Source organism: Nerophis lumbriciformis, linkage group LG03 (genome assembly GCF_033978685.3).
Source record: "Nerophis lumbriciformis linkage group LG03, RoL_Nlum_v2.1, whole genome shotgun sequence".
In the NCBI taxonomy this organism is placed as follows: domain Eukaryota; kingdom Metazoa; phylum Chordata; class Actinopteri; order Syngnathiformes; family Syngnathidae; genus Nerophis; species Nerophis lumbriciformis.
In genome coordinates this window covers 667,772-692,500 of record NC_084550.2, presented here as the reverse complement: position 1 = coordinate 692,500, position 24,729 = coordinate 667,772, and the positions used below count along the sequence as shown (strand labels likewise).

At 42.4% G+C, this 24,729-nt stretch overlaps 1 protein-coding gene across 1 annotated transcript in view; it reads left to right on the top strand.

Annotated features, from left to right (window-relative positions):
- bmp2k (BMP2 inducible kinase) overlaps nucleotides 1-24,729 on the top strand; it is a 107,549-nt gene that overhangs the window by 59,111 nt on the left and 23,709 nt on the right. The window contains exons 7-12 of the mRNA XM_061931662.2: nucleotides 4,377-4,509; nucleotides 5,862-5,965; nucleotides 6,035-6,114; nucleotides 10,706-10,887; nucleotides 22,614-22,741; nucleotides 22,810-23,043. Of these exons, the coding sequence (XP_061787646.2) occupies nucleotides 4,377-4,509; nucleotides 5,862-5,965; nucleotides 6,035-6,114; nucleotides 10,706-10,887; nucleotides 22,614-22,741; nucleotides 22,810-23,043 (861 nt within the window). The remainder of the gene's footprint in view (nucleotides 1-4,376; nucleotides 4,510-5,861; nucleotides 5,966-6,034; nucleotides 6,115-10,705; nucleotides 10,888-22,613; nucleotides 22,742-22,809; nucleotides 23,044-24,729) is intronic.

Here is a 24,729-nt window from a genome sequence, read left to right as displayed (position 1 = left end):
CGCACACAGAGCTGGAAGTGAAACCAGACCAGCGACCGCAGAAGTCAGTCATGGTCGGTGTTGTCCTGGAGCTCCGTGCTCACACACACTGGCCTCTGGAGTTGTCCTGGAGCTCTGTGCTCACACACACTGGCCTCTGGAGTTGTCCTGGAGCTCTGTGCTCACACACACTGGCCTCTGGCGTGGGCAGGCCACAAATGAGCTACGGTGGGTTGTGGAAGTTCTTGATTTGATATGCACCGACGCCTTCTATTGGAATGTCACTGTTGCCGGAGATGACTCTCATTTAATGGTGGCAGCCAAAATAGTGACTCAAATACTTGACTGAATGTTGTGCTAGAGACTCCTACTTCCTGTCACGCTCACTTCCTCTTCTAACTTTGGATCATGCAACATGTGTACCCGAGAGGACTAAAGCACTTCAGCTCCAACTGCACCCTCGCCGCACTTGAAGGCATCATTCATGGCAGGGCCGCACTTGAAGGCATCATTCATGGCAGGGCCGCACTTGAAGGCATCATTCATGGCAGGGCTGCTGGCCATGGACCAAGTGGAGGGGATCAAGAAGTTAAGAAGTGAAAGGTGTTTCCTGATAATACAAGCATGTTTCTGTGATGAAGACAAGAATATAAGTTGCTATGATTATGATGACTTGCATTGACAGTAGTGATGATAACCTCCACATAGAATCAGACAGTAGTGATGATAACCTCCACATTTTACAATGGAGGAGAAAAAAAGTCCTCCTTTCTGTCCAATCCCACATGAAAGTTTGTCCAGCTTCCATACTCCTTTTTATGCACTTTACAAGAAATACATTGGCGGAAAACTCTTTAGCTTGCTAGCTTTCTGGGACTCTTATTTTGTTAGCGCAGGCAGGATAAAGCAGGGCTTTTATTGTGAAGACAGGAACGTGTGCGGTCAGTTTTTAAGTTTTTGACGGGAGGTACGGTTGAAATAAAAAGTGTTTCTGGCCTTCCTGTCGGTCGTTTTTTTTTCTTAATAATGATGTGGCAGCAGCCAGCGTCTTCTCACAAGACCCTCGGGTGTTGTCAATGTCAGTCAAGTGAAGTGAAGATTGATGATCACTCATTCTTAGCTCTATTTTTTTAATGCCTGGCTGGTGATGGACTGACACACCCTCCATCATCCACTGACACACCCTCCATCATCCACTGACACACCATCAGCTGACACACCCTCCACCATCCACTGACACACCCTCCACCATGAACTGACACACCCTCCACCATTCACTGACACACCCTCCACCATTCACTGACACACCCTCCACTGACACACCCTCCGCCATCCACTGACACACCCTCCACCATCCACTGACACACTCTCCACCATGGACTGACACACTCTCCACCATCCACTGACACACCCTCCACCATCCACTGACACACCCTCCACCATGAACTGACACACCCTCCACCATTCACTGACACACCCTCCACCATTCACTGACACACCCTCCACTGACACACCCTCCGCCATCCACTGACACACCCTCCACCATCCACTGACACACTCTCCACCATGGACTGACACACTCTCCACCATCCACTGACACACCCTCCACCATCCACTGACACACCCTCCACCATGAACTGACACACCCTCCACCATTCACTGACACACCCTCCACCATTCACTGACACACCCTCCACTGACACACCCTCCGCCATCCACTGACACACCCTCCACCATCCACTGACACACTCTCCACCATCCACTGACACACTCTCCACCATCCACTGACACACCCTCCACCATCCATCCTCCGCCATCCACTGACACACCCTTCACCATCCACTGACACACCCTCCACCATCCACTGACACACCCTCCACCATGGACTGACATACCCTCCACCATCCACTGACACACCCTTCACCATCCACTGACACACCCTCCACCATTCACTGACACACCCTCCACCATCCACTGACACACCCTCCACCATGGACTGACACACCCTCCACCATGGACTGACACACCCTCCACCATGGACTGACACACCCTCCACCATCCACTGACACACCCTCCACCATGGACTGACACACTCTCCACCATGGACTGACACACCCTCCACCGACACACTCTCCACCATGGACTGACACACTCTCCACCATGGACTGACACACCCTCCACCGACACACTCTCCACCATGGACTGACACACCCTCCACCATCCACTGACACACCCTCCACCATGAACTGACACACTCTCCACCATCCACTGACACACCCTCCACCATCCACTGACACTCTCTCCACCATCCACTGACACACCATCCACTGACACACCCTCCACCATCCACTGACACTCTCTCCACCATGGACTGACACACCCTCCACCGACACACTCTCCACCATGGACTGACACACCCTCCACCATCCACTGACACACCTTCCACCATCCACTGACACACCCTCCACCATCCACTGACACACCCTCCACCATCCACTGACACACCTTCCACCATCCACTGACACACTCTCCACCATCCACTGACACACTCTCCACCATCCACTGACACACCCTCCGCCATCCACTGACACACCCTCCGCCATCCACTGACACACCCTCCACCATCCACTGACACACCCTCCGCCATCCACTGACACACTCTCCACCATCCACTGACACACCCTCCACCATCCACCCTCCGCCATCCACTGACACACCCTCCACCGACACACTCTCCACCATGGACTGACACACCCTCCACCATCCACTGACACACCCTCCACCATCCACTGACACACCCTCCACCATCCACTGACACACCCTCCACCATCCACCCTACGCCATCCACTGACACACCCTCCACCATCCACTGACACACCCTCCACCATCCACTGACACACCCTCCGCCATCCACTGACACACCTTCCACCATCCACTGACACACCCTCCACCATCCACTGACACTCTCTCCACCATGGACTGACACACCCTCCACCGACACACTCTCCACCATGGACTGACACACCCTCCACCATCCACTGACACACCTTCCACCATCCACTGACACACCCTCCACCATCCACTGACACACCCTCCACCATCCACTGACACACTCTCCACCATCCACTGACACACCCTCCACCATCCACTGACACACTCTCCACCATCCACTGACACACCCTCCACTATCCACTGACACACCCTCCACCGACACACTCTCCACCATGGACTGACACACTCTCCACCATCCACTGACACACTCTCCACCATGGACTGCCACACCCTCCACCATCCACTGACACACTCTCCACCATGGACTGCCACACCCTCCACCATCCACTGACACACCCTCCACCATCCACTGACACACCCTCCGCCATCCACTGACACACTCTCCACCATCCACTGACACACCCTCCACCATCCACCCTCCGCCATCCACTGACACACCCTCCACCGACACACTCTCCACCATGGACTGACACACCCTCCACCATCCACTGACACACCCTCCACCATCCACTGACACACCCTCCACCATCCACTGACACACCCTCCACCATCCACCCTACGCCATCCACTGACACACCCTCCACCATCCACTGACACACCCTCCACCATCCACTGACACACCCTCCGCCATCCACTGACACACCTTCCACCATCCACTGACACACCCTCCACCATCCACTGACACTCTCTCCACCATGGACTGACACACCCTCCACCGACACACTCTCCACCATGGACTGACACACCCTCCACCATCCACTGACACACCCTCCACCATCCACTGACACACCTTCCACCATCCACTGACACACCCTCCACCATCCACTGACACACCCTCCACCATCCACTGACACACTCTCCACCATCCACTGACACACTCTCCACCATCCACTGACACACCCTCCACCATCCACTGACACACTCTCCACCATCCACTGACACACCCTCCACTGACACACCCTCCACCATCCACTGACACACCCTCCACCGACACACTCTCCACCATGGACTGACACACTCTCCACCATCCACTGACACACTCTCCACCATGGACTGCCACACCCTCCACCATCCACTGACACACTCTCCACCATGGACTGACACACTCTCCACCATGGACTGCCACACCCTCCACCATCCACTGACACACTCTCCACCATGGACTGACACACTCTCCACCATCCACTGACACACTCTCCACCATGTACTGACACACCCTCCACCATGGACTGACACACCCTCCACCATGGACTGCCACACTCTCCACCATGGCCCTAATGGGCAGCCCAGGTCTCTGGACATGTTAGAGCGGCCATGTTGCTTGCAGTGTCTGCTCAGTAAGATGGATCTGGCTGTTAATGGTTGAACACTTTGTGTCTTGACAGGCGCTGGGATGTTTGTTGTACAAGTTGTGTTTCTTCACGCTGCCGTTCGGGGAGAGTCAGGTGGCCATCTGCGACGGCACCTTCATCGTGCCGGACAACTCCAAGTTCTCCCTCAAGCTGCACTGCTTAATCCGTAAGTGTGCTGGGAATCATCTGCACTTCCTGTTGAAGAGTCTTGCTGCTCCTCAACTTCAAAGCAGTCCTTCACTACCTCCTCAGCTCGTGGAACAATGGCTCCACCAAGTGGCCGAGGGAAGAAACACTAGCTGTGGATGCTAACTCTCCAATAACACAATAACTCCACGGTGACCTTTTGCTGAATTTACTGAGGAATTAGTTTAACAATACAAAAATAATGCCGTTGTAAATTAATAATACTACACTCGTAAACATGTTAGCATATTAGCTAATATTAACGTTACATTACAATAGCACGTACAAATATGCAAGACTTCTACACACATCACATAATTGTTTTAGTTATATTGTATTCACCGTACGTGCTCCCGTTGTATCCACAGTGCGGTTCACAGGAATATCAAAAGTCAGTGGAACCTCGTCCATGTTGATAATGTTCTCTGGCCGGATCTTTTTTTCAGCTATCTTGTTTTTACAATATGCACGGAAAGTAGCCAGCTTTTCTTGAAAGTCTTTAGGCAGTTGCTGTGAAATAGTAGTCCGTGTGCGGATGGAGAGATTGCGTCTTGGAAACCTGTCGCTTAGTAGGAGCCATTTTGTGGTCTTTACAGATGTAAACACACAAAGGAAATGAAACGTAATATCCGCGCGCTTCTTCTCCTTCTACGCGGGCGGGTGGTTGCTTACAGTAGAAGAAGAAGCGCTTCCTGTTCTATGGGGGCGGGTGCTTACCTTGGCGGTTGCTTGCGTAGAAGAAGAAGCACTTCCTCTTCTACGGGGAAAAAAGATGGCGGCTGTTTACCGTAGTTGCGAGACCGAAACTTTATGAAAATGAATCTTAATATTAATCCATATATAAAGCGCACCGGGTTATAAGCCGCACTGTCAGCTTTTGAGTAAATTTGTGGTTTTTAGGTGCGGCTAATAGTGCGGAAAATACGGTAATTATAATCTGCAAATAATGTCTAGAGCTCGGCAGAGTAACCATGTAATACTCTTCCTTATCAGTAGGTGGCAGCAGGTAGCTTTTTGCTTTGTGGTGATCACAATAAGCAGACAAAAACGGGAGGCAGTGTGCAGGTAAAAAGGTGTCTAACGCTTAAACCAAAAATAAACAAAGGCGAGTGCCGCTAAGAAAAGGCATTGCAGCTTAGGGAAGGCTATGCAGAACGAAACTAAAACTGAACTGGCTGCAAAGTAAACAAAAAGAGAATGCTGGACAACAGCAAAGACTTACTGTGGAGCAAAGACGGCGTGACATGACAATCAACAATGTCCACACAAAGAAGGATAGACTTGAGTTTTGTAGTCCTGATCAGAGCAGGTCTGGTATGTTTGTGCCCACAGGATACATGCTGGAGCCGGAGCAGGAGAAGAGACCGGACATTTACCAAGTGTCCTACTTTGCCTTCCAGTTTGCTGCAAGGGACTGTCCTGTGCCAAACATCTTTGTAGGTGACACGTCCTGTCCTGTCTGTCCACCGTCCTTCTTCTGTCCTCACCACGCTCCTCTCCCCTAGAGCTCCGCCATACCCACCTCGCTGCCCCAGCCCCTCACCGCCAGCCAGGTGGCGGCCAAGAAGAGCACCACCAAAGCAAGGTAGTCCCACTGACCACTGCAGGGTGTCCACAGACACTTTTGAACACATTCTAAAAGGTATGTTTCAACAAAAAGTGGAATAATAGAGCAGACAAGTGTAGAGTAAGGAGAAAAAGTTGGCTGGAATAACACAAAACTGCCTGGGAGGCTGTTAAAACTGTCATTGTTCATAAATATAATAATGAATCAAAATCTTTGTTATGAATTATTGACATAATTAAAGCTCCAATTACTTCACATCAAATATATTTTACTTTGAAATATTTTTTGAGGGGAAACATATCATATTTCGCGTTCGGCCATAAAAATTAGGATTGTCTTTGACAAAAATGGCATAAAACAAATAAATAATAAAAACTTATAATTGACAAATTGGTGTGAAAGCGAAAAAAATAAAATGTATGGTTAATTTTTAACACTTTTATGAGAGGGGTCCTTTTGAATCCTTAAGAATTGGTGCGTTTTTTTTTAATGTCATTGCTCAAAAATAATAATGAATCAAAATCAATGTTATGAATTATTGACATATTTAAGACGACAATTACTTCACATCAAACATTCCACTGAAATTCTTTCAGGGGAAAATACTGCATATTTTGTGTGTTTGCCATAAAAAAAAAACATGACAAAAAGGCATTAAAGTATTACAAAAATATACAAAAAATATATATAATACCGTATTTTCCGCACTATAAGGCGCACCTAAAAACCACAAATTTTCTCAAAAGCTGACAGTGCGCCTTATAACCCGGTGCGCTTTATATATGGATTAATATTAAGATTCATTTTCATAAAGTTTCGGTCTCGTAACTACGGTAAACAGCCGCCATCTTTTTTCCCGGTAGAACAGGAAGCGCTTCTTCTTCTACGCAAGCAACCGCCAAGGTAAGCACCCGCCCCCATAGAACAGGAAGCGCTTCTTCTTCTACTGTAAGCAACCACCCGCCCGCGTACAAGAAGAAAAAGCGCGCGGATATTACCGTACGTTTCATTTCCTTTGTGTGTTTACATCTGTAAAGACCACAAAATGGCTCCTACTAAACGACAGGGATCCGGTTCATGAAAAGACGCAATCTCTCCATCCGCACACGGATTACTATTTCACAGCAACTGATATTCCTGTGAACCGCACTGTGGATACAACGGGAGCACGTACGGTGAATATTCGCACCACAGGGAATGAGAAGTCATCCTTCACTGTGGTTCTAGCTTGCCATGCTAATGGCCAGAAACTTCCACCCATGGTGATATTCAAAAGGAAGACCTTGCCAAAAGAGACCTTTCCAGCCGGCGTCATCATAAAAGCTAACTCGAAGGGATGGATGAAGAAAAGATGAGCGAGTGGTTAAGGTAAGTTTAAGTTTACGCGAAGAGGCCGGGTGGCTTTTTTCACGCAGCTTCGTCCATGTTGATATACGACTCCATGCGCGCCCACATCACGCTGGTTTTAATATATTATTAAAGTTTGACTGACCTATTTGACTGTTTTTTTGACATTCCTTTAGCGCAGTTAGATGCGGCTTACAACACGGGGCGGCTTATAGGTGGACAAAGTTTTAAAATATGCCGTTCATTGAAGGCGCGGCTTATAACCCAGGGCGCCTTATGGTGCGGAAAATACGGTATATGGGTAAATCTGAAGTTGATTTAGAAGTTCAAGCATTGAAACAAACAAAATATATAACTTATTTTAACACTTTTATGAGTGAGGCCCTTTTGGATCCCCAACAATTTTAGTGATTTTTTTTAATTTTTTTAAAGAAACTGTCATTGCTCAAAAAATAATAAGGAATCAAAATCAATGTTATGAATTATTGACATATTTAAGGCTACAATTACTTCACGTCAAATATTACACTTTGAAATCATTTTTTAGGGAAAATATTTTGTTTAAGTCATTTTTATTTGGCAAAAATGGCATAAAACAAACACAATAATAAAATCTCATAATCAACGGATAGATCTGAAGTTGATCTCGCCACTTAAGTGTTGAAAGTAAAAATAAAAAAAACAATTGTATCACTTTAACATTTTTACCAGTGTTACTTCACATCTAATATTTCACTTTGGTTTTTTTGTTTGTCATAAAAACAAGATTTCTTTGGGAGAAAATCAATTTTTCAAAGGTTATATCGACAGATAAACTTGAATTTGATGGTAACACCTAATGATATATGACTTATTAAAGGCCTACTGAAAGCCACTACTAGCGACCACACAGTCTGATGATGAAATCTTAACATTGCAACACATGACAATACGGCCGGGTTAGCTTACTAAAGTGCAATTTTAAATTCCGCGCGAAATATCCTGCTGAAAACGTCTCGGTATGATGACGTCTGCGCGTGACGTCACGGATTGTAGAGGACATTTTGGGACGGCATGGTGGCCAGCTATTAAGTCGTCTGTTTTCATCGCAGTATTCTGGACATCTGTGTTGGTGAATCTTTTGCAATTTGTTCAATGAACAATGGAGACGGCAAAGAAGAAAGCTGTAGGTGGGAAGCGGTGTATTGCGGCCGACTGCAGCAACACAAACACAGCCGGTGTTTCATTGTTTACATTCCCGAAAGATGACAGTCAAGCTTTACCATTGGCCTGTGGAGAACTGGGACAACAGAGACTCTTACCAGGAGGACTTTGAGTTGCATATGCAGACGCGGTACCGTGAGTACGCATGCAGCTGCGGCTTCCAAACATTTGATGACTTGCCCGTACGTGCGTGCCGCTATGTGCATGTCACGTACGTAACTTTGGGGAAATATATGTGCTGTATGAACTTTGGGGAGGTGAACGGTACTTTGGGAGGGGGGAGGTGTTTGTTATGCGGGATTAATTTGTGGCATATTAAATATAAGCCTGGTTGTGTTGTGGCTAATAGAGTATATTGTGTTTATTTACTGTTTTAGTCATTCCCAGCTGAATATCAGGTTTCACAGCATCTTCCCTATCTGAATGGCTCCCACTGCCCTCTAGTCCTTCACTCTCACTTTCCTCATCCACAAATCTTTCATCCTCGCTCAAATTAATGGGGAAATCGTGGCTTTCTCGGTCCGAATTGCTCTCGTTGCTGGTGGCCATGATTGTAAACAATGTTTGGATGTGAGGAGCTCCACAACCTGTGACGTCACGCTACTCGTCTGCTACTTCCGCTACAAGCAAGGCTTTTTTATCAGCCACCAAAAGTTGCCAACTTTATCGTCGATGTTCTCTACTAAATCCTTTCAGCAAAAATATGGCAATATCGCCAAATGATCAAGTATGACACATAGAATGGACCTGCTATCCCCGTTTAAATAAGAACATCACATTTCAGTAGGCCTTTAACATTGTTATTACCGTATTTTCCGCACCATAAGCCGCCCTGGGTTATAAGCCGCGCCTTCAATGAACGGCATATTTCAAAACTTTGTCCACCTATAAGCCGCCCCGTGTTGTAAGCCGCATCTAACTGCGCTAAAGGAATGTCAAAAAAACAGTCAGATAGGTCAGTCAAACTTTAATAATATATTAAAAACCAGCGTGATGTGGGCGCGCATGGAGTCGTATATCAACATGGACGGAGCTGCGTGAAAAAAGCCACCCGGCCTCTTCGCGTAAACTTCCCTTAACCACTCGCTCATCTTTTCTTCATCCATCCATCCCTTCGAGTTAGCTTTTATGATGACGCCGGCTGGAAAGGTCTCTTTTGGCAAGGTCTTCCTTTTGAATATCACCATGGGTGGAAGTTTCTGGCCATTAGCATGGCAAGCTAGAACCACAGTGAAGGATGACTTCTCATTCCCTGTGGTGCGAATATTCACCGTACGTGCTCCCGTTGTATCCACAGTGCGGTTCACAGGAATATCAAAAGTCAGTGGAACCTCGTCCATGTTGATAATGTTCTCTGGCCGGATCTTTTTTTCAGCTATCTTGTTTTTACAATATGCACGGAAAGTAGCCAGCTTTTCTTGAAAGTCTTTAGGCAGTTGCTGTGAAATAGTAGTCCGTGTGCGGATGGAGAGATTGCGTCTTTTCATGAACCGGATCCCTGTCGCCTAGTAGGAGCCATTTTGTGGTCTTTACAGATGTAAACACACAAAGGAAATGAAACGTACGGTAATATCCGCGCGCTTCTTCTTCTTCTACGCGGGCGGGTGGTTGCTTACAGTAGAAGAATAAGCGCTTCCTGTTCTATGGGGGCGGGTGCTTACCTTGGCGGTTGCTTGGCGTAGAAGAAGAAGCACTTCCTCTTCTACGGGGAAAAAAGATGGCGGCTGTTTACCGTAGTTGCGAGACCGAAACTTTATGAAAATGAATCTTAATATTAATCCATATATAAAGCGCACCGGGTTATAAGCCGCACTGTCAGCTTTTGAGAAAATTTGTGGTTTTTAGGTGCGCCTTATAGTGCGGAAAATACGGTACTCTTTATTGTCCCCGGGACCAAACTTTAGGGGGAAAAAATCAATATGTTGTGTTTATTTTGAAAATGAAAAATATCAAAACGGCTTCCGCATGCTTTCTTTTCTTTTTTTTTTTAAATGGGAAAAGTTTGGACAGCCCTGGATTAAAGAAGGATGCGTCTAAAGTTTGACTGTTTTGTGTTTAGGATACGAGACTCTGTGGGGCCCACAGAAACCTCCATCGCGCCCAGACAAAGACCCAAGGCGGCCAGCAGCAACGTCCTGCCGCTGGCCAGCGTCACACCTGTCACCGTGTCACCTGTCACCGGCACACCTGTCACCGTGTCACCTGTCACCGTGTCTGCACCTGTCAGCAACGGTCAGAAAGGTGCGTCACTCAGTCAACTGGTGTGTTGCAGTGACACCCGCTGGTGTCAGATGGTACTGACTGGTCCTGATCAGCTACAGCAGGGGTGGGCAATTCATTTTTACCGGGGGCCGCATGAGCAACCCGAGCACTGCTGGAGGGCCACACCGACAATATTTCAAGTAAATGTTGCTCAAATTATTTTTGATATACTGTAAGATAAATAATAATAATAATTAAAGCTGCAAGCAGCGTTGGTCGGGCCCGCGTATTTGGCAGGTAGGTGCTAGTCCTAAATGTCCCAATACTTTTGTCCAGTGATAGTCATAAGTGTCCCAATACTTTTGTCTACTTTTAGTCTGAAGTGTCCCAAGACTTTTGTGTAGTGTACCTACCTTGTCTGCATTGTGTGGGCACGTTGGTGCTTCCTGCTTTTAAGCAGCCATCTTAAAAAACAGCAGCATCAGCGCAGCGCTTCTTTGAAGGCTCATAAAATCAAAACCGGAGCAGTTAGAAAAATTATTTCAATAACTTTTATTTATTTATCTCTCTCCTGTGTTATTTTGAAGCTGATACGACAAACGCGCTCAGAGGAGATAATGTTTGAAGAGAAGTGACCGGTTTATAAAAGAAATTTGTTTTGAAGGGGAAATTGCAAACTTCCTGTTGATTTTTGCTGGGGGTTGTCAATTTATGAAATGTAGGTCTAAGTGAGACCTACATAGAGGTTTTTGTTTCATGTCTCTCCGACCTTCCCAGTAGGAGTTACAGGCAGTTTTGTCATTTTTTTCTTCCGAGGAGCAGTTTTTTCTGCGTTTTATTCAAAAATTGCGCTAGGGGTTAGGTTTTTTTATTAGATCGCAATTTTTGCCAGTCCTGATGTGTGTGTTCAGTTTGGTGAGTTTTGAAGCATGTTAAAAGGGTGAAAATACAGCTCAAAGAGGCAAAAGTTACTGTTTTTAGTACTTTTTTGTCTTGAAGGGGGAATTGCCAACTTCCTGTTGATTTTTGCCTGAGAATATACCATTATGAAATCTAGGTCTAAGTCACACCTACATAAAGGTTCGTAGGGGGCGCTAGAGCGCAATTTTGAGTTTTGAGGTTTGGTTTTTTGATAAAACGTTTTGCCGTATATTACTGATGTGTGTGTAAAATTTGGTGAGTTTTGAAGTATGTTAAGGGGGTCAAATTACAGCGCAAAGTTGCGGAAGAATAATAATAATTAAAGCTGCAAGCAGCATTGGTCGGGCCCGCGTATTTGTCAGGTGCTAGTCCTAAGTGTCCCAATACTTTTGTCTACTTTTAGTCTGAAGTGTCCCAAGACTTTTGTCTAGTGTACCTACCTTGTCTGCATTGTGTGGGCACGTTGGTGCTTCCTGCTTTTAAGCAGCCATCTTAAAAAAACAGCAGCATCAGCGCAGCGGGTCTTTGAAGGGTCATAAAATCAAAACCGGAGCAGGTATTAAAACGCTGTTCTGTTATTTTATACACAAGGGTTTAATCTCTCTCCTGTGTTATTTTGAAGCTGATATGACAAACGCGCTCAGAGGAGATAATGTTTGAAGAGAAGTGACCGGTTTATAAAAAAAAAATTGTTTTGAAGGGGAAATTGCAAACTTCCTGTTGATGTTTGCTGGGGGTTGTCAATCTATGAAATGTAGGTCTAAGTGAGACCTACATAGAGGTTTTTGTTTCATGTCTCTCCGACCTTCCCAGTGGGAGTTACAGGCAGTTTTGTCATTTTTTCTGCGTTTTATTCAAAAATTGCGCTAGAGCGCAATTTTGAGATTTGGGGTTAGTTTTTTTTATTAGATCGCAATTTTTGCCAGTCCTGATGTGTGTGTTCAGTTTGGTGAGTTTTGAAGCATGTTAAAAGGGTGAAAATACAGCTCAAAGAGGCAAAAGTTACTGTTTTTAGTACTTTTTTGTCTTGAAGGGGGAATTGCCAACTTCCTGTTGATTTTTGCCTGAGAATATACCATTATGAAATCTAGGTCTAAGTCACACCTACATAAAGGTTCGTAGGGGGCGCTAGAGCGCAATTTTGAGTTTTGAGGTTTGGTTTTTTGATAAAACGTTTTGCCGTATATTACTGATGTGTGTGTAAAATTTGGTGAGTTTTGAAGTATGTTAAGGGGGTCAAATTACAGCGCAAAGTTGCGGAAGAATAATAATTAAAGCTGCAAGCAGCATTGGTCGGGCCCGCGTATTTGGCAGGTGCTAGTCCTAAGTGTCCCAATACTTTTGTCAAGTTTTAGTCCCAAGTGTCCCAATACTTTTGTCAAGTTTTAGTCCCGAGTATCCCAATACTTTTGTCCAGTTTTCGGCCTAAATGTCCCAATACTTTTGTCCAGTGGTAGTCATAAGTGTCCCAAGACTTTTGTCTAGTGTACCTACCTTGTCTGCATTGTGTGGGCACGTTGGTGCTTCCTGCTTTTAAGCAGCCATCTTAAAAAAACAGCAGCGCAGCAGCATCAGCGCAGCGGTTCTTTGAAGGCTCATAAAATCAAAACCGGAGCAGTTAGAAAAATTATTTCGATAACTTTTATTTATTTATCTCTCTCCTGTGTTATTTTGAAGCTGATACGACAAACGCGCTCAGAGGAGATAATGTTTGAAGAGAAGTGACCGGTTTATTAAAAAAAATTGTTTTGAAGGGGAAATTGCAAACTTCCTGTTGATTTTTGCCCGAGAATATACTATTATGAAATCTAGGTCTAAGTCACACCTACATAAAGGTTTTTGTTTCATGTCTCTCTGACCTTCCTAGTGGGAGTTACAGGCAGTCTAGTTTTTTTTTTTCGTAGGGGGCGCTAGAGCGCACTTTTGAGTTTTGAGGTTTGGTTTTTTGATAAAAAGTTTTGCCGTTTATTACTGATGTGTGTGTAAAATTTGGTGAGTTTTGAAGTATGTTAAGGGGGTCAAATTACAGCGCAAAGTTGCGGAAGAACAATAATAATAATTAAAGCTGCAATTAAGCAGCGTTGGTCGGGCCCGCGTATTTGGCAGGTGCTAGTCCTAAGTGTCCCAATACTTTTGTCCAGTTTTAGTCCCAAGTGTCCCAATACTTTTGGCAAGTTGTAGTCCTAAGTGTCCCAATACTTTTGTCAAGTTGTAGTCCCAAGTGTCCCAATACTTTTGTCCAGTTTTCGGCCTAAGTGTCCCAATACTTTTGTCCATTTTTCGGCCTAAGTGTCCCAATACTTTTGTCCGGTGGTAGTCATAAGTGTCCCAAGACTTTTGTCTAGTGTACCTACCTTGTCTGCATTGTGTGGGCACGTTGGTGCTTCCTGCTTTTAAGCAGCCATCTTAAAAAAACAGCAGCGCAGCAGCATCAGCGCAGCGGGACTTTGAAGGGTCATAAAATCAAAACCGGAGCAGGTATTAAAACGCTGTTCTGTTATTTTATACACAAGGGTTTAATCTCTCTCCTGTGTTAGTTTGAAGCCGAAAGGACAAACGCGCTCAGAGGAGATAGTTTTTGAAGGAAGGTGACCGTTTATTACAAAAAATTTGTTTTGAAGGGGGAATACGGTTTTTCATTAATTAAAAAAAAATTTTTTTTTTAAAGTTTTATTCACGAAATCGCGTAACAACAATGACAATCGACACTGCTTCCCGTAACTTCCTATCGAGCCATTCCGAATGCCATGTGCGAGGCTATTTATAGCACCGCTGCCAAGCACGAGGCCATTGTTTCCAAACGAGCGAACGATCATGGAATCAGCCGGAGAAAAATCGCAAACGAGTCTTAAACCGAAAAGAAAACTGCAGTCATTCCGTGAAGAATATTCAAAAGCCTATCCGGGAATAATTATCCGTTCCAAAAAGGGTGAAAACTACGCGAATTGCACCTTGTGCAGACAAGATTTTTCCATCGGACACGGAGGAATTAGCGATGTAAAAGACCACGTCGGGACAAAAAAACACAAGTCTAATGCCGTTGCTAGCGATACAAGTGGAAAACTTTCAACGTTTTTCGTCGCCCAAACAGATTCTTTGGATGTGATAAATGCCGAAGTTTTATTTACGGAGGCAATAATTGAGCATGGACTTCCAATCGCACTGGCTGATCACATGGGACAGTTAAATGTTTGTAATGCAACCTTTAAAAATCATTACGCGGTGATCGCGGTCCCAAAAATAAACTTTTCTTGCATGATAATGTCCAGAAAAACTCATTTTATATTACTATACAGTCCTTTTAACGAATGAGTTTGATGGTTTATCACAAACCTTAAATGAAAGAAGTCCTTTGTTCTCCTGCACGCGCTTTGGCCTTGCTTCGTGTTTGGTGCGCAATCCTGTCGGCTGTATTTCACAGCACGTCTTTGACAACTTGAAGTGGCATAAAACATTTAAAACAAAGGGGTTATAGGAACAATCACTTTCAGTGTTTTATGCCACTTCAAGTTGTCAAAGACGGTATGCTGGTGCCCGACTGCCACAAGTGGAACAAACATTTGAAACAAAGGGGTTATAGGAACAATCACTTTCAGTGTTTTATGCCACTTCAAGTAAACTTATCATAAAGTTACCATATCATTTTTGCAGTATGATCAATCTGATAGAATAAATGTGGATTTTAGCCACAAAAAGGTAATGACACCAATGTTATCTATTGGAATTGTTTAGTACTGTTATACTGTTAAAAGTGTTTATACTATTTATGCTTTCAAGTCCAAGTTGAAGAAATCTTGTTAAATGTTGACAGCATAACTACCAAAATACAGAAGTATGTCCTTAATATTTTTGCAGTGCTATTTCTGTTGAAAAGTTCAAATGATTACATTAGAGATGTGATGTGCCACTTTTCAAGTGTCTGATGGCTTCAATTAATTGTCATGAATTTTTCATATTTTCAATTCTTTTGAAAGGCTTACAAAAAAACTACATTTGAATTGTAATTCCATGCTATTGACAGGACTATTAATTTTAATGAAGTTAGCTTACCATGTTTACAGTATGATAATTGTGATAGAAATGTGAATTTTAGGCACAGAATATTTTTTACAATTGAACAAGGCAGTAGATTATACAAGCTTGGACAGAAAGTTAATAATGACACCAATTTTTTTTTTTAATGGAATTGTTTAGTACTGTTTTACCATTTGTTTACTGTAAAAAGTGTTTATACTTTCAATGAACAAATTGAAGTCTTGTGAAAGGTTGACAGGATAACTGGCATTAACTGTCAAAATAATTTCAAACTATTGAAGTTAGCTTACAGAATAAACATGTCAATCAACCCATATGATTTTTGCTGTAATATTTTTGTTTTGAAAAGTCACTGTGACTGATAGAAAAGTGATGGTTTTAGCAACATTTTAACCTGTCTGAATGCTAATAATCATTTTGCGTCGGGGGTCGAACCCTGAACCCCCCACCAGGACTTTGTCCTGGACCTACTGGGGCCTGCGGCCCCTGGACCCTGGCTACTAGGTTTTTCTGATTTCAAAAGTTGGCAGGTATGTTTATGATTGGCCTCACGCGGGCCGGACAGGGACGCACAAAGAGGCCGCAGAATGCCCAGGTCTGAGCTACAGGGACCTTAAACCAGCGTTTCTCAAAGTGTGGGGCGCGCCCCACAGGTGGGGAATAGAGACATGACAGGTGGGGCGCGAGGAACGGGAGGAAATTTCACTTTAAATTTTTTTTTTTATTATTATATTCTTAGATTTTTTTTTTTTACGATGCTTTCATTTTCTATACACACTGTAAATCACTTTGTGATTCTGTCTGTGAAATCCGCTATATACATAAATGGAAATTACCGGTACTTATTTTTACTGTAGGCTTTAAATTTCTCGGTACGAGCGAAAGTTTGACAGACATAGCAACAGTAACTAATGGGGGCGGGGCTAAGCGGAACAAACTTTCGCGCGGATGGGTAGCAGGCTAATATGTGGACCACAATTACACAAATATATACATTTGTGACTCGCAAATCAAAGGTCGTCGAGCCAGAGCCAGCGCCTGCAGAGAAACAAAAATGTGACGGGCACACACTGTGTCATTCACCGGGAAGCACTCGCGTCAAGGCAGCTCAGCCCCGAACTCAATGAGGTTTTAACAGATGTTGTGAGCGCGGTAAATTTGATCAAAACACGACCACTGAAAGTGCGACTGTTCTCTGCACTGTGTGAGGAAATGGGAGCTGATCATACAGCCGTGATGTTTCACAGTGAAGCAAGGTGGCTCTCCTGGGGGAAAGTGCTGTCACTTGCCCCGACTTGCCAAATGCATAGCTCCTCCTTTTTTTTTGGCAGAGATTGCAAAGTGGCACTTTTATTTTATTTATTATTGAACTTGATGCAAGTTATTTGATTTATTATTGAACTAAATGCAAGTTATAACACTTTTATTTGATTTATTATTGAACTTGATGCAAGTTATAACACATTTTTGATTTATTATTGAACTTGATGCAAGTTATAACACGTTTGTTTTATTTATTATTGAACTTGATGCAAGTTATAACACTTTTTTGATTTATTATTGAACTTGATGCAAGTTATAACACTTTTTTGATTTATTATTGAACTTGATGCAAGTTATTTGATTTATTATTGAACTTGATGCAAGTTATAACACTTTTATTTGATTTATTATTGAACTTGATGCAAGTTATAACACTTGTTTTATTTATTATTGAACTTGATGCAAGTTAACACTTTTTTGATTTATTATTGAACTTGATGCAAGTTATTTGATTTATTATTGAACTTGATGCAAGTTATAACACTTTTATTTGATTTAGTATTGAACTTGATGCAAGTTATAACACATTTTTGATTTATTATTGAACTTGATGCAAGTTATAACACTTTTATTTGATTTATTATTGAACTTGATGCAAGTTATAACACTTGTTTTATTTATTATTGAACTTGATGCAAGTTATAACACTTTTTTGATTTATTATTGAACTTGATGCAAGTTATAACACTTTTATTTGATTTATTATTGAACTTGATGCAAGTTATAACACTTTTGTTTTATTTATTGAACTTGATGGAAGTTATAACACTTTTATTTGATTTATTATTGAACTTGATGCAAGTTATAACACTTTTTTTGATTTATTATTGAACGTGATGCAAGTTATAACACTTTTTTTGATTTATTATTGAACTTGATGCAAGTTATAACACTTATTTTATTTATTGAACTTGATGGAAGTTATTTTATTTATTATTGAACTTGATGCAAGTTATACCACAGCTGCACAGTTATTTTATTTATTATTGAACTTGATGTTATTTTATGTTATTGAGTTTGAATGTATACAACTTGATGTTCAATAAATTTGAAAATGTTAAAGCTTGGCATTAGCGCTCTGTTGGGGCGATGGGGGCAGGTGGGGCTTGAAAACTCCCCCTTGTCCAAAGTGGGGGATGACAAAAAAAGTTTGAGAACCACTGCCTTAAACCATTGTAGTTACATGTTGCTGTTACTCATCTTTAAGTGTGACACGCAAACAACAATTCATGTTATTTCTTGTAAGGAATGATGTTTACATGAAAAATGACACAAACAAACAAGTAAACAACCATTTTTGTCCAATGCATTCACATCATATTTGAGTAAAGTAACACTTTAAATTAAGAAGAGGAAACATTTCCAACATTCCAGACATTTTAGATAAAAGTACAACATTTGAACATTACATTTATTTACCTGCTACGTCTGCTGTCCTTTTAACATCAAATAACCCAATTATTTTGGTATTGTTATCATGACAGAAAGGCATGTTAGGATGTATTCATGATGCACACAACAACTAATGTAGTAATTGCTGCTGTCAACAGATTGTTTTTTTTAATTAATCACATTTTGGAATTTGAATGAATCAGGATTAATCATAGGGACAACACTGGCAAGACCCCGATATTTGTGCACAAATGACATTTTATTGTCGGAGCGTTTTTAAAGCTTTCACTTGAATGCATGTCATCTATTGGTGACAGTTGTACTTCCGGTCTAAGTCTCCTCACTGCTATTATTCATCTGCTCACTGACAGTACAGCAGTTTGTACGCTCCCAATCATTTGCATGATTCATCTGAGTGGGTTTATTATTAATGCCATTAAGGCTGAAACGACGCGTCGACGTAGTCGACGTCATCGGTTACGTAAATACGTCGACGTCGTTTTTATGGGGGGGGTTGTGTGCATGTAGCGTGCTTAGTCTGGAGGCTAAATACACACAGTGTGTTATGTAACTGTTGTTTAGTGTTGATATTCTTTGCTTAGTTTGATAAATGTTGGAGCAGTTTGCTTCATCAGGAGGGTGAAGTCGCTCAATTTAAAGTGTTGGATTTAACTGTGTTGGTGAGGGCGTAGAAAAAGGGGCATTTTTCTACCAGTAGACAGCGTTTAAGATTGAGTGTTTCACTGCTAAATTAATAATATATTTATATTGAATATGGATTTTAAATATGTATCTAAATAGGTGGTTAATTGGTTAGGTATTTATGTATTTGCATATTGGGTTTTCTGCTGCATTTATCTATTGTGTTTCTGGTGTTAAATGTATTTTATATGTATCTTGGTGCATTTATGTTGAGACAATTTATTTAAAATCTGTTTTAACTTAAAGGGAAAAGATGTGTCCATTTTCTTGCACTTGTTTAATGGTTAAGAGTTTGAAAGCCTAATTAATAGTTGTAAATTATGGGATTGATAATTGATTGATTTTTTACAGCATGTTAATCTTGTGGTGTTTTGTCCTTAAAGGTTTTTCACCTACTAAAGAAGCTAAAGGCTACTAAAGGCTACTAAAGACAGCTAATGACAGCTAAAGAAACTAAAGTCTACTAACACTGTTAAAGACTGCTAAAAAGACTAAAGAAGAAAAAAGAAGCTGTTTCTTGGTTGGAAAAACTGTTGCAAACTAAAGGAAAATAAAAGTAAAAAGTAACTACGCTCTGGTCTTTTGAGTGAAATCCAGAAGCCACATTCAGCATTGGTACATCCCTTCAAGTGTGGGATAAGCACAGCGAAAAAAGCAAAACACTTGACAGTTGTTGTATGCACACTGTGTCGAGCGGAAATGGCCTATCATAGCAGCACAACGGCTATGAAGGAACATTTGAAAAGAAAACACCCGACAGCGTTCTTGCCATCACCATCAACTAGTCAATCGTCCGCGTGAGTATACGTTGTCATCATTACACAAAAACATGAATGTGTCATTTGTATCTGCGTTGTAAATTCATAAACTAAAACACTGTTTCGCTCTGAGAGGCGCGTTTGGCGTGCCTGTTCAGTGTTTACAAAGACGCGCTCCTCTTTAATGCTAACGTTTATTAGTTGTGCAAATACCTTTTACAACATTAACAGTTACATATACTATGTACAAACCAACAATTAACTTTCACTTTAATCATACTATCATTGTTGTGTTATTAAGCAAAATAAGCAATACTTTTACTTTTGTTGAAATGTTTACACTGTTACAGAATATTTCGTTTTGCACTTTTTTGTATTGGATGTTTATCTTTATTTTTGCACATTTTAAAGCAAAATAAGCAATACTTTTACTTTAGAAATGCTTATACTATTGCAGAATATTAAGATTTGCACTGGATGTTTACTTTTATATTTGCACATTAAAAAGCAAATAAGCTACTTTTAATTTTGTTAAATGTTAAAAGTTTTAAATGTTTACATTGTTACAGAATATTTTGTCATGTTGTTGTCAATGTTGACTGAGTGGCCATACTTTTTTTTTTTGTATATAAAAGTCATGCCTTTTGAAAAAACTGGCCAACATTTATTTTTTCATCTTCATTTTAAATAAAAAAAAAAATCGGTAAAAGGAAAAATAATCTGTAGATTAATCGAAAAAATAATCTATAGATTAACCGATTAATCGAAAAAAATAATCTATAGATTAATCGATAGAAAAATAATCGTTAGCTGCAGCCTTAAATGCCATTATGGTGGTGTTTATGGCTGTGAATCTTTGAATTCGGTTCTATTTTTGGGAGTAACTATTCTCGATTCAAACAGAGTCTCAATTCAAAATCAATACATTTGGGTCCCAGTTCTATGATGAGCACATTTCCCAGACTATAGAGCGCACCGGAACATAAGCCACACTCGCTAAATTTGAGGATTTTCTTCCATATATTAGCCGCACTGGACTATAAGTCGCTGATGTGTGAAATGAGTTATTTACACAGAAATATTCTCTAAATGTTTGTTTACGTACCTTAATTGATTCCGAATGGTGTCTGTAACGCGGCAGTAAAACGGCTGATCAAACAAAACAGAAGTCATGGTCGTGGACCCGCGAGCTGCGCAGACTCAATAATTCCACGGTGACGTTTTGGTGAATTTACTGAGGAGTTTGTTTAACAATACAAAAAGTAAGTAAGTTTATAACACTAACACAGACACTCGTAAAGGTGTTAGCATATTGACTAATGCTAACGACGCTAGCTTGATTACATTACCGTATTTTCCGCACCATAAGGCGCCCCGGGTTAAAAGCCGCGCCTTCAATGAACGGCATATTTCAAAACTTTGTCCACCTATAAGCCGCCCCGTGTTGTAAGCCGCATCTAACTGCGCTAAAGGAATGTCAAAAAAACAGTCAGTCAAACTTTAATAATATATTAAAACCAGCGTGATGTGGGCGCGCATGGAGTCGTATATCAACATGGACGAAGCTGCGTGAAAAAAGCCACCCGGCCTCTTCGCGTAAACTTAAACTTACCTTAACCACTCGCTCATCTTTTCTTCATCCATCCCTTCGAGTTAGCTTTTATGATGACGCCGGCTGGAAAGGTCTCTTTTGGCAAGGTCTTCCTTTTGAATATCACCATGGGTGGAAGTTTCTGGCCATTAGCATGGCAAGCTAGAACCACAGTGAAGGATGACTTCTCATTCCCTGTGGTGCGAATATTCACCGTACGTGCTCCCGTTGTATCCACAGTGCGGTTCACAGGAATATCAGTTGCTGTGAAATAGTAATCCGTGTGCGGATGGAGAGATTGCGTCTTTTCATGAACCGGAAACCTGTCGCTTAGTAGGAGCCATTTTGTGGTCTTTACAGATGTAAACACACAAAGGAAATGAAACGTACGGTGATATCCGCGCGCTTTTTCTTCTTCTACGCGGGCGGGTGGTTGCTTACAGTAGAAGAAGAAGCGCTTCCTGTTCTATGGGGGCGGGTGCTTACCTTGGCGGTTGCTTGCGTAGAAGAAGAAGCGCTTCCTGTTCTACTGGGAAAAAAGATGGCGGCTGTTTACCGAAGTTGCGAGACCGAAACTTTATGAAAATGAATCTTAATATTAATCCATATATAAAGCGCACCGGGTTAAAAGCCGCACTGTCAGCTTTTGAGTAAATTTGTGGTTTTTAGGTGCGGCTAATAGTGCGGAAAATACGGTACTATAGCAGGTACACATATGCATGACAACACTCCTACAGACATCACACATGGGACGCTTTAGTAAGTAAGAATTGTTGTAGTTATATTGTAAAACTTGCAAACGTTACTTGGAGTGATGAGCGAAGTATCCAAATGTGTAGAACCGCTCTGGACGGCCAGAAGACTGAAAGACACTTCAGTTGGGGGGAAATAAGAAAGTCAGAACGTTATTGATCATGAATCTGATATTGGTGGAGCAATTTCAACCATTTCTTCTTTATTTTTTCAACTTTTGAAGTTGTGTTCATGCATGACCACCAGAAGTCTTCCTGAAGAGTCACGGCTTGTCCTTTACGTCCCTCCAGCTCCCACGCCGGTGTCAGGACAGCCTTCCGTGCCGCAGCATCGGGTCCTGCAGCAGCTGCAGCCGGGTGACCTGCGCCTGCAGCAGCTGCACCAACACGCCAACGCACAGCAACTCCAATACCTCCAGGTGACTTGTGCCCTCTGGACCCTGACCCCAAGACTGGGGTGTCTTTAATGTCCTCCAACCTCTCTCAGTACCAACAGGCTGTGCAACAGTCCATCCAGCTGCAACAACAGCAGCAGCAGGCTTTTCTTCTTCAGCAGCAGCAGCAGCAGGCTCTTCATCATCATCATCATCATCATCATCATCAGCAGCAGCAGCAGCAGGTTCTTCTTCTTCAGCAGCAGGCTCTTCATCATCATCAGCAGCAGCAGATGATGCAACCCATGAGTCAGCAGCCGGCTGCTCAGGTCCAGTACGCCGCCATGGTGAGCTCTCTGCAAGAACATAATCCAGGGCTGTCCAAACCTTTTCCATTGAGGGCCACACACTGACCATTTTAATGTGTTCCATTATCAAAACCAACTCAATATAAAGATTGGTTTTTACCTTCAAGGTTCCCCTCCAGTTTGGTCTTGGGGACCCGTCGTAAAAATTTAAAAAAATAAGCCATATTTTCCATCCATCCATTTTCTTCCGCTTATCCGAAATGGAGTCGCGGGGGCAGAGAGCCTAAGCAGAGAAGACTTCCCTCTCCCCAGATACTTGGTCCGGCTCTTGTCGGGGGATTCCGAGGCGTTCCCAGGCCAGCCAGGAGACATAGTCTCTCTACCGTGTCCTGGGTCTTCCCCGTGGTCTCCTACTGGTCGGACACGCCCTAAACACTCCCCAAAGAGGTGTTCGGGTGGCATCCTGACTAGGGCTGCAGCTAACGATTATTTTTCTATCGATTAATCTATAGATTATTTTTTCGATTAATCGGTTAATCTATAGATTATTTTTTCGATTAATCTATAGATTATTTTTCCTTTTACCGATTTTTTTTTAAATTTAAAATGAAGAGGAAAAAATAAATGTAGGCCAGTTTTTTCAAAAGGCATGGCTTTTATTTACAAAAAAAATAGTATGGCCACTCAGTCAACATTGACAACAACATGACAAAATATTCTGTAACAATGTAAACATTTAAAACTTTTAACATTTAACAAAATTAAAAGTAGCTCATTTGCTTTTTAATGTGCAAATATAAAAGTAAACATCCAGTGCAAATCTTAATATTCTGGAATAGTATAAGCATTTCAAAAGTAAAAGTATTGCTTATTTTGCTTTAAAATGTGCAAAAATAAAGATAAACATCCAATACAAAAAAGTGCAAAACGGAAATATTCTGTAACAAGTGTAAACATTTCAACAAAAGTAAAAGTATTGCTTATTTGCTAAAATGTGCAAAAATAAAGCTAAACATCCAATACAAAAAAGTGTACAGTGTAAACATTTCAACAAAAGTAAAAGTATTGCTTATTTTGCTTAATAACACAACAATGATAGTATGATTAAAGTGAAAGTTAATTGTTGGTTTGTACATAGTATATGTAACTGTTAATGTTGTAAAAGGTATTTGCACAACTAATTAACGTTAGCGTTTGTGACACGTCTTGTGCCGTGGGGTTCTTTCAGGACCGACAGACTGAACGCCAGACGGCTTTGCCAGGTTTACAATCTTTTCATTTTACACAAAGTCTTTTCTCTTCCAACTCTTTTCTCTTTCTTTCCTCGCTTTTCAGCTCCTCTTCCTCGCTCGCTCGTCGTCCCCTGTCTCTTGCGGCGTCGCTCCCGGCGCGCCCCGCCTCGCCGCTCGCTCGCCGCCGCCGCCTCTCCACAGCGTTTAAGAGGAGCGCGTCTTTGTAAACACTGAACAGGCACGCCAAACGCGCCTCTCAGAGCAAACGGTGCTTTAGTTTATGAATTTACAACGCAGATACAAATGACACATTCATGTTTTTGTGTAATGATGACAACGTACACGCACGCGGACGATTGACTTGTTGATGGTGATGGCAAGAACGCTGTCGGGGGTTTTCTTTACAAATGTTCGTTCATAGCCGTTGTGCTGCTATGATAGGCCATTTCCGCTCGACACAGTGTGCATACAACAACATTATTAGGCCGTTTAT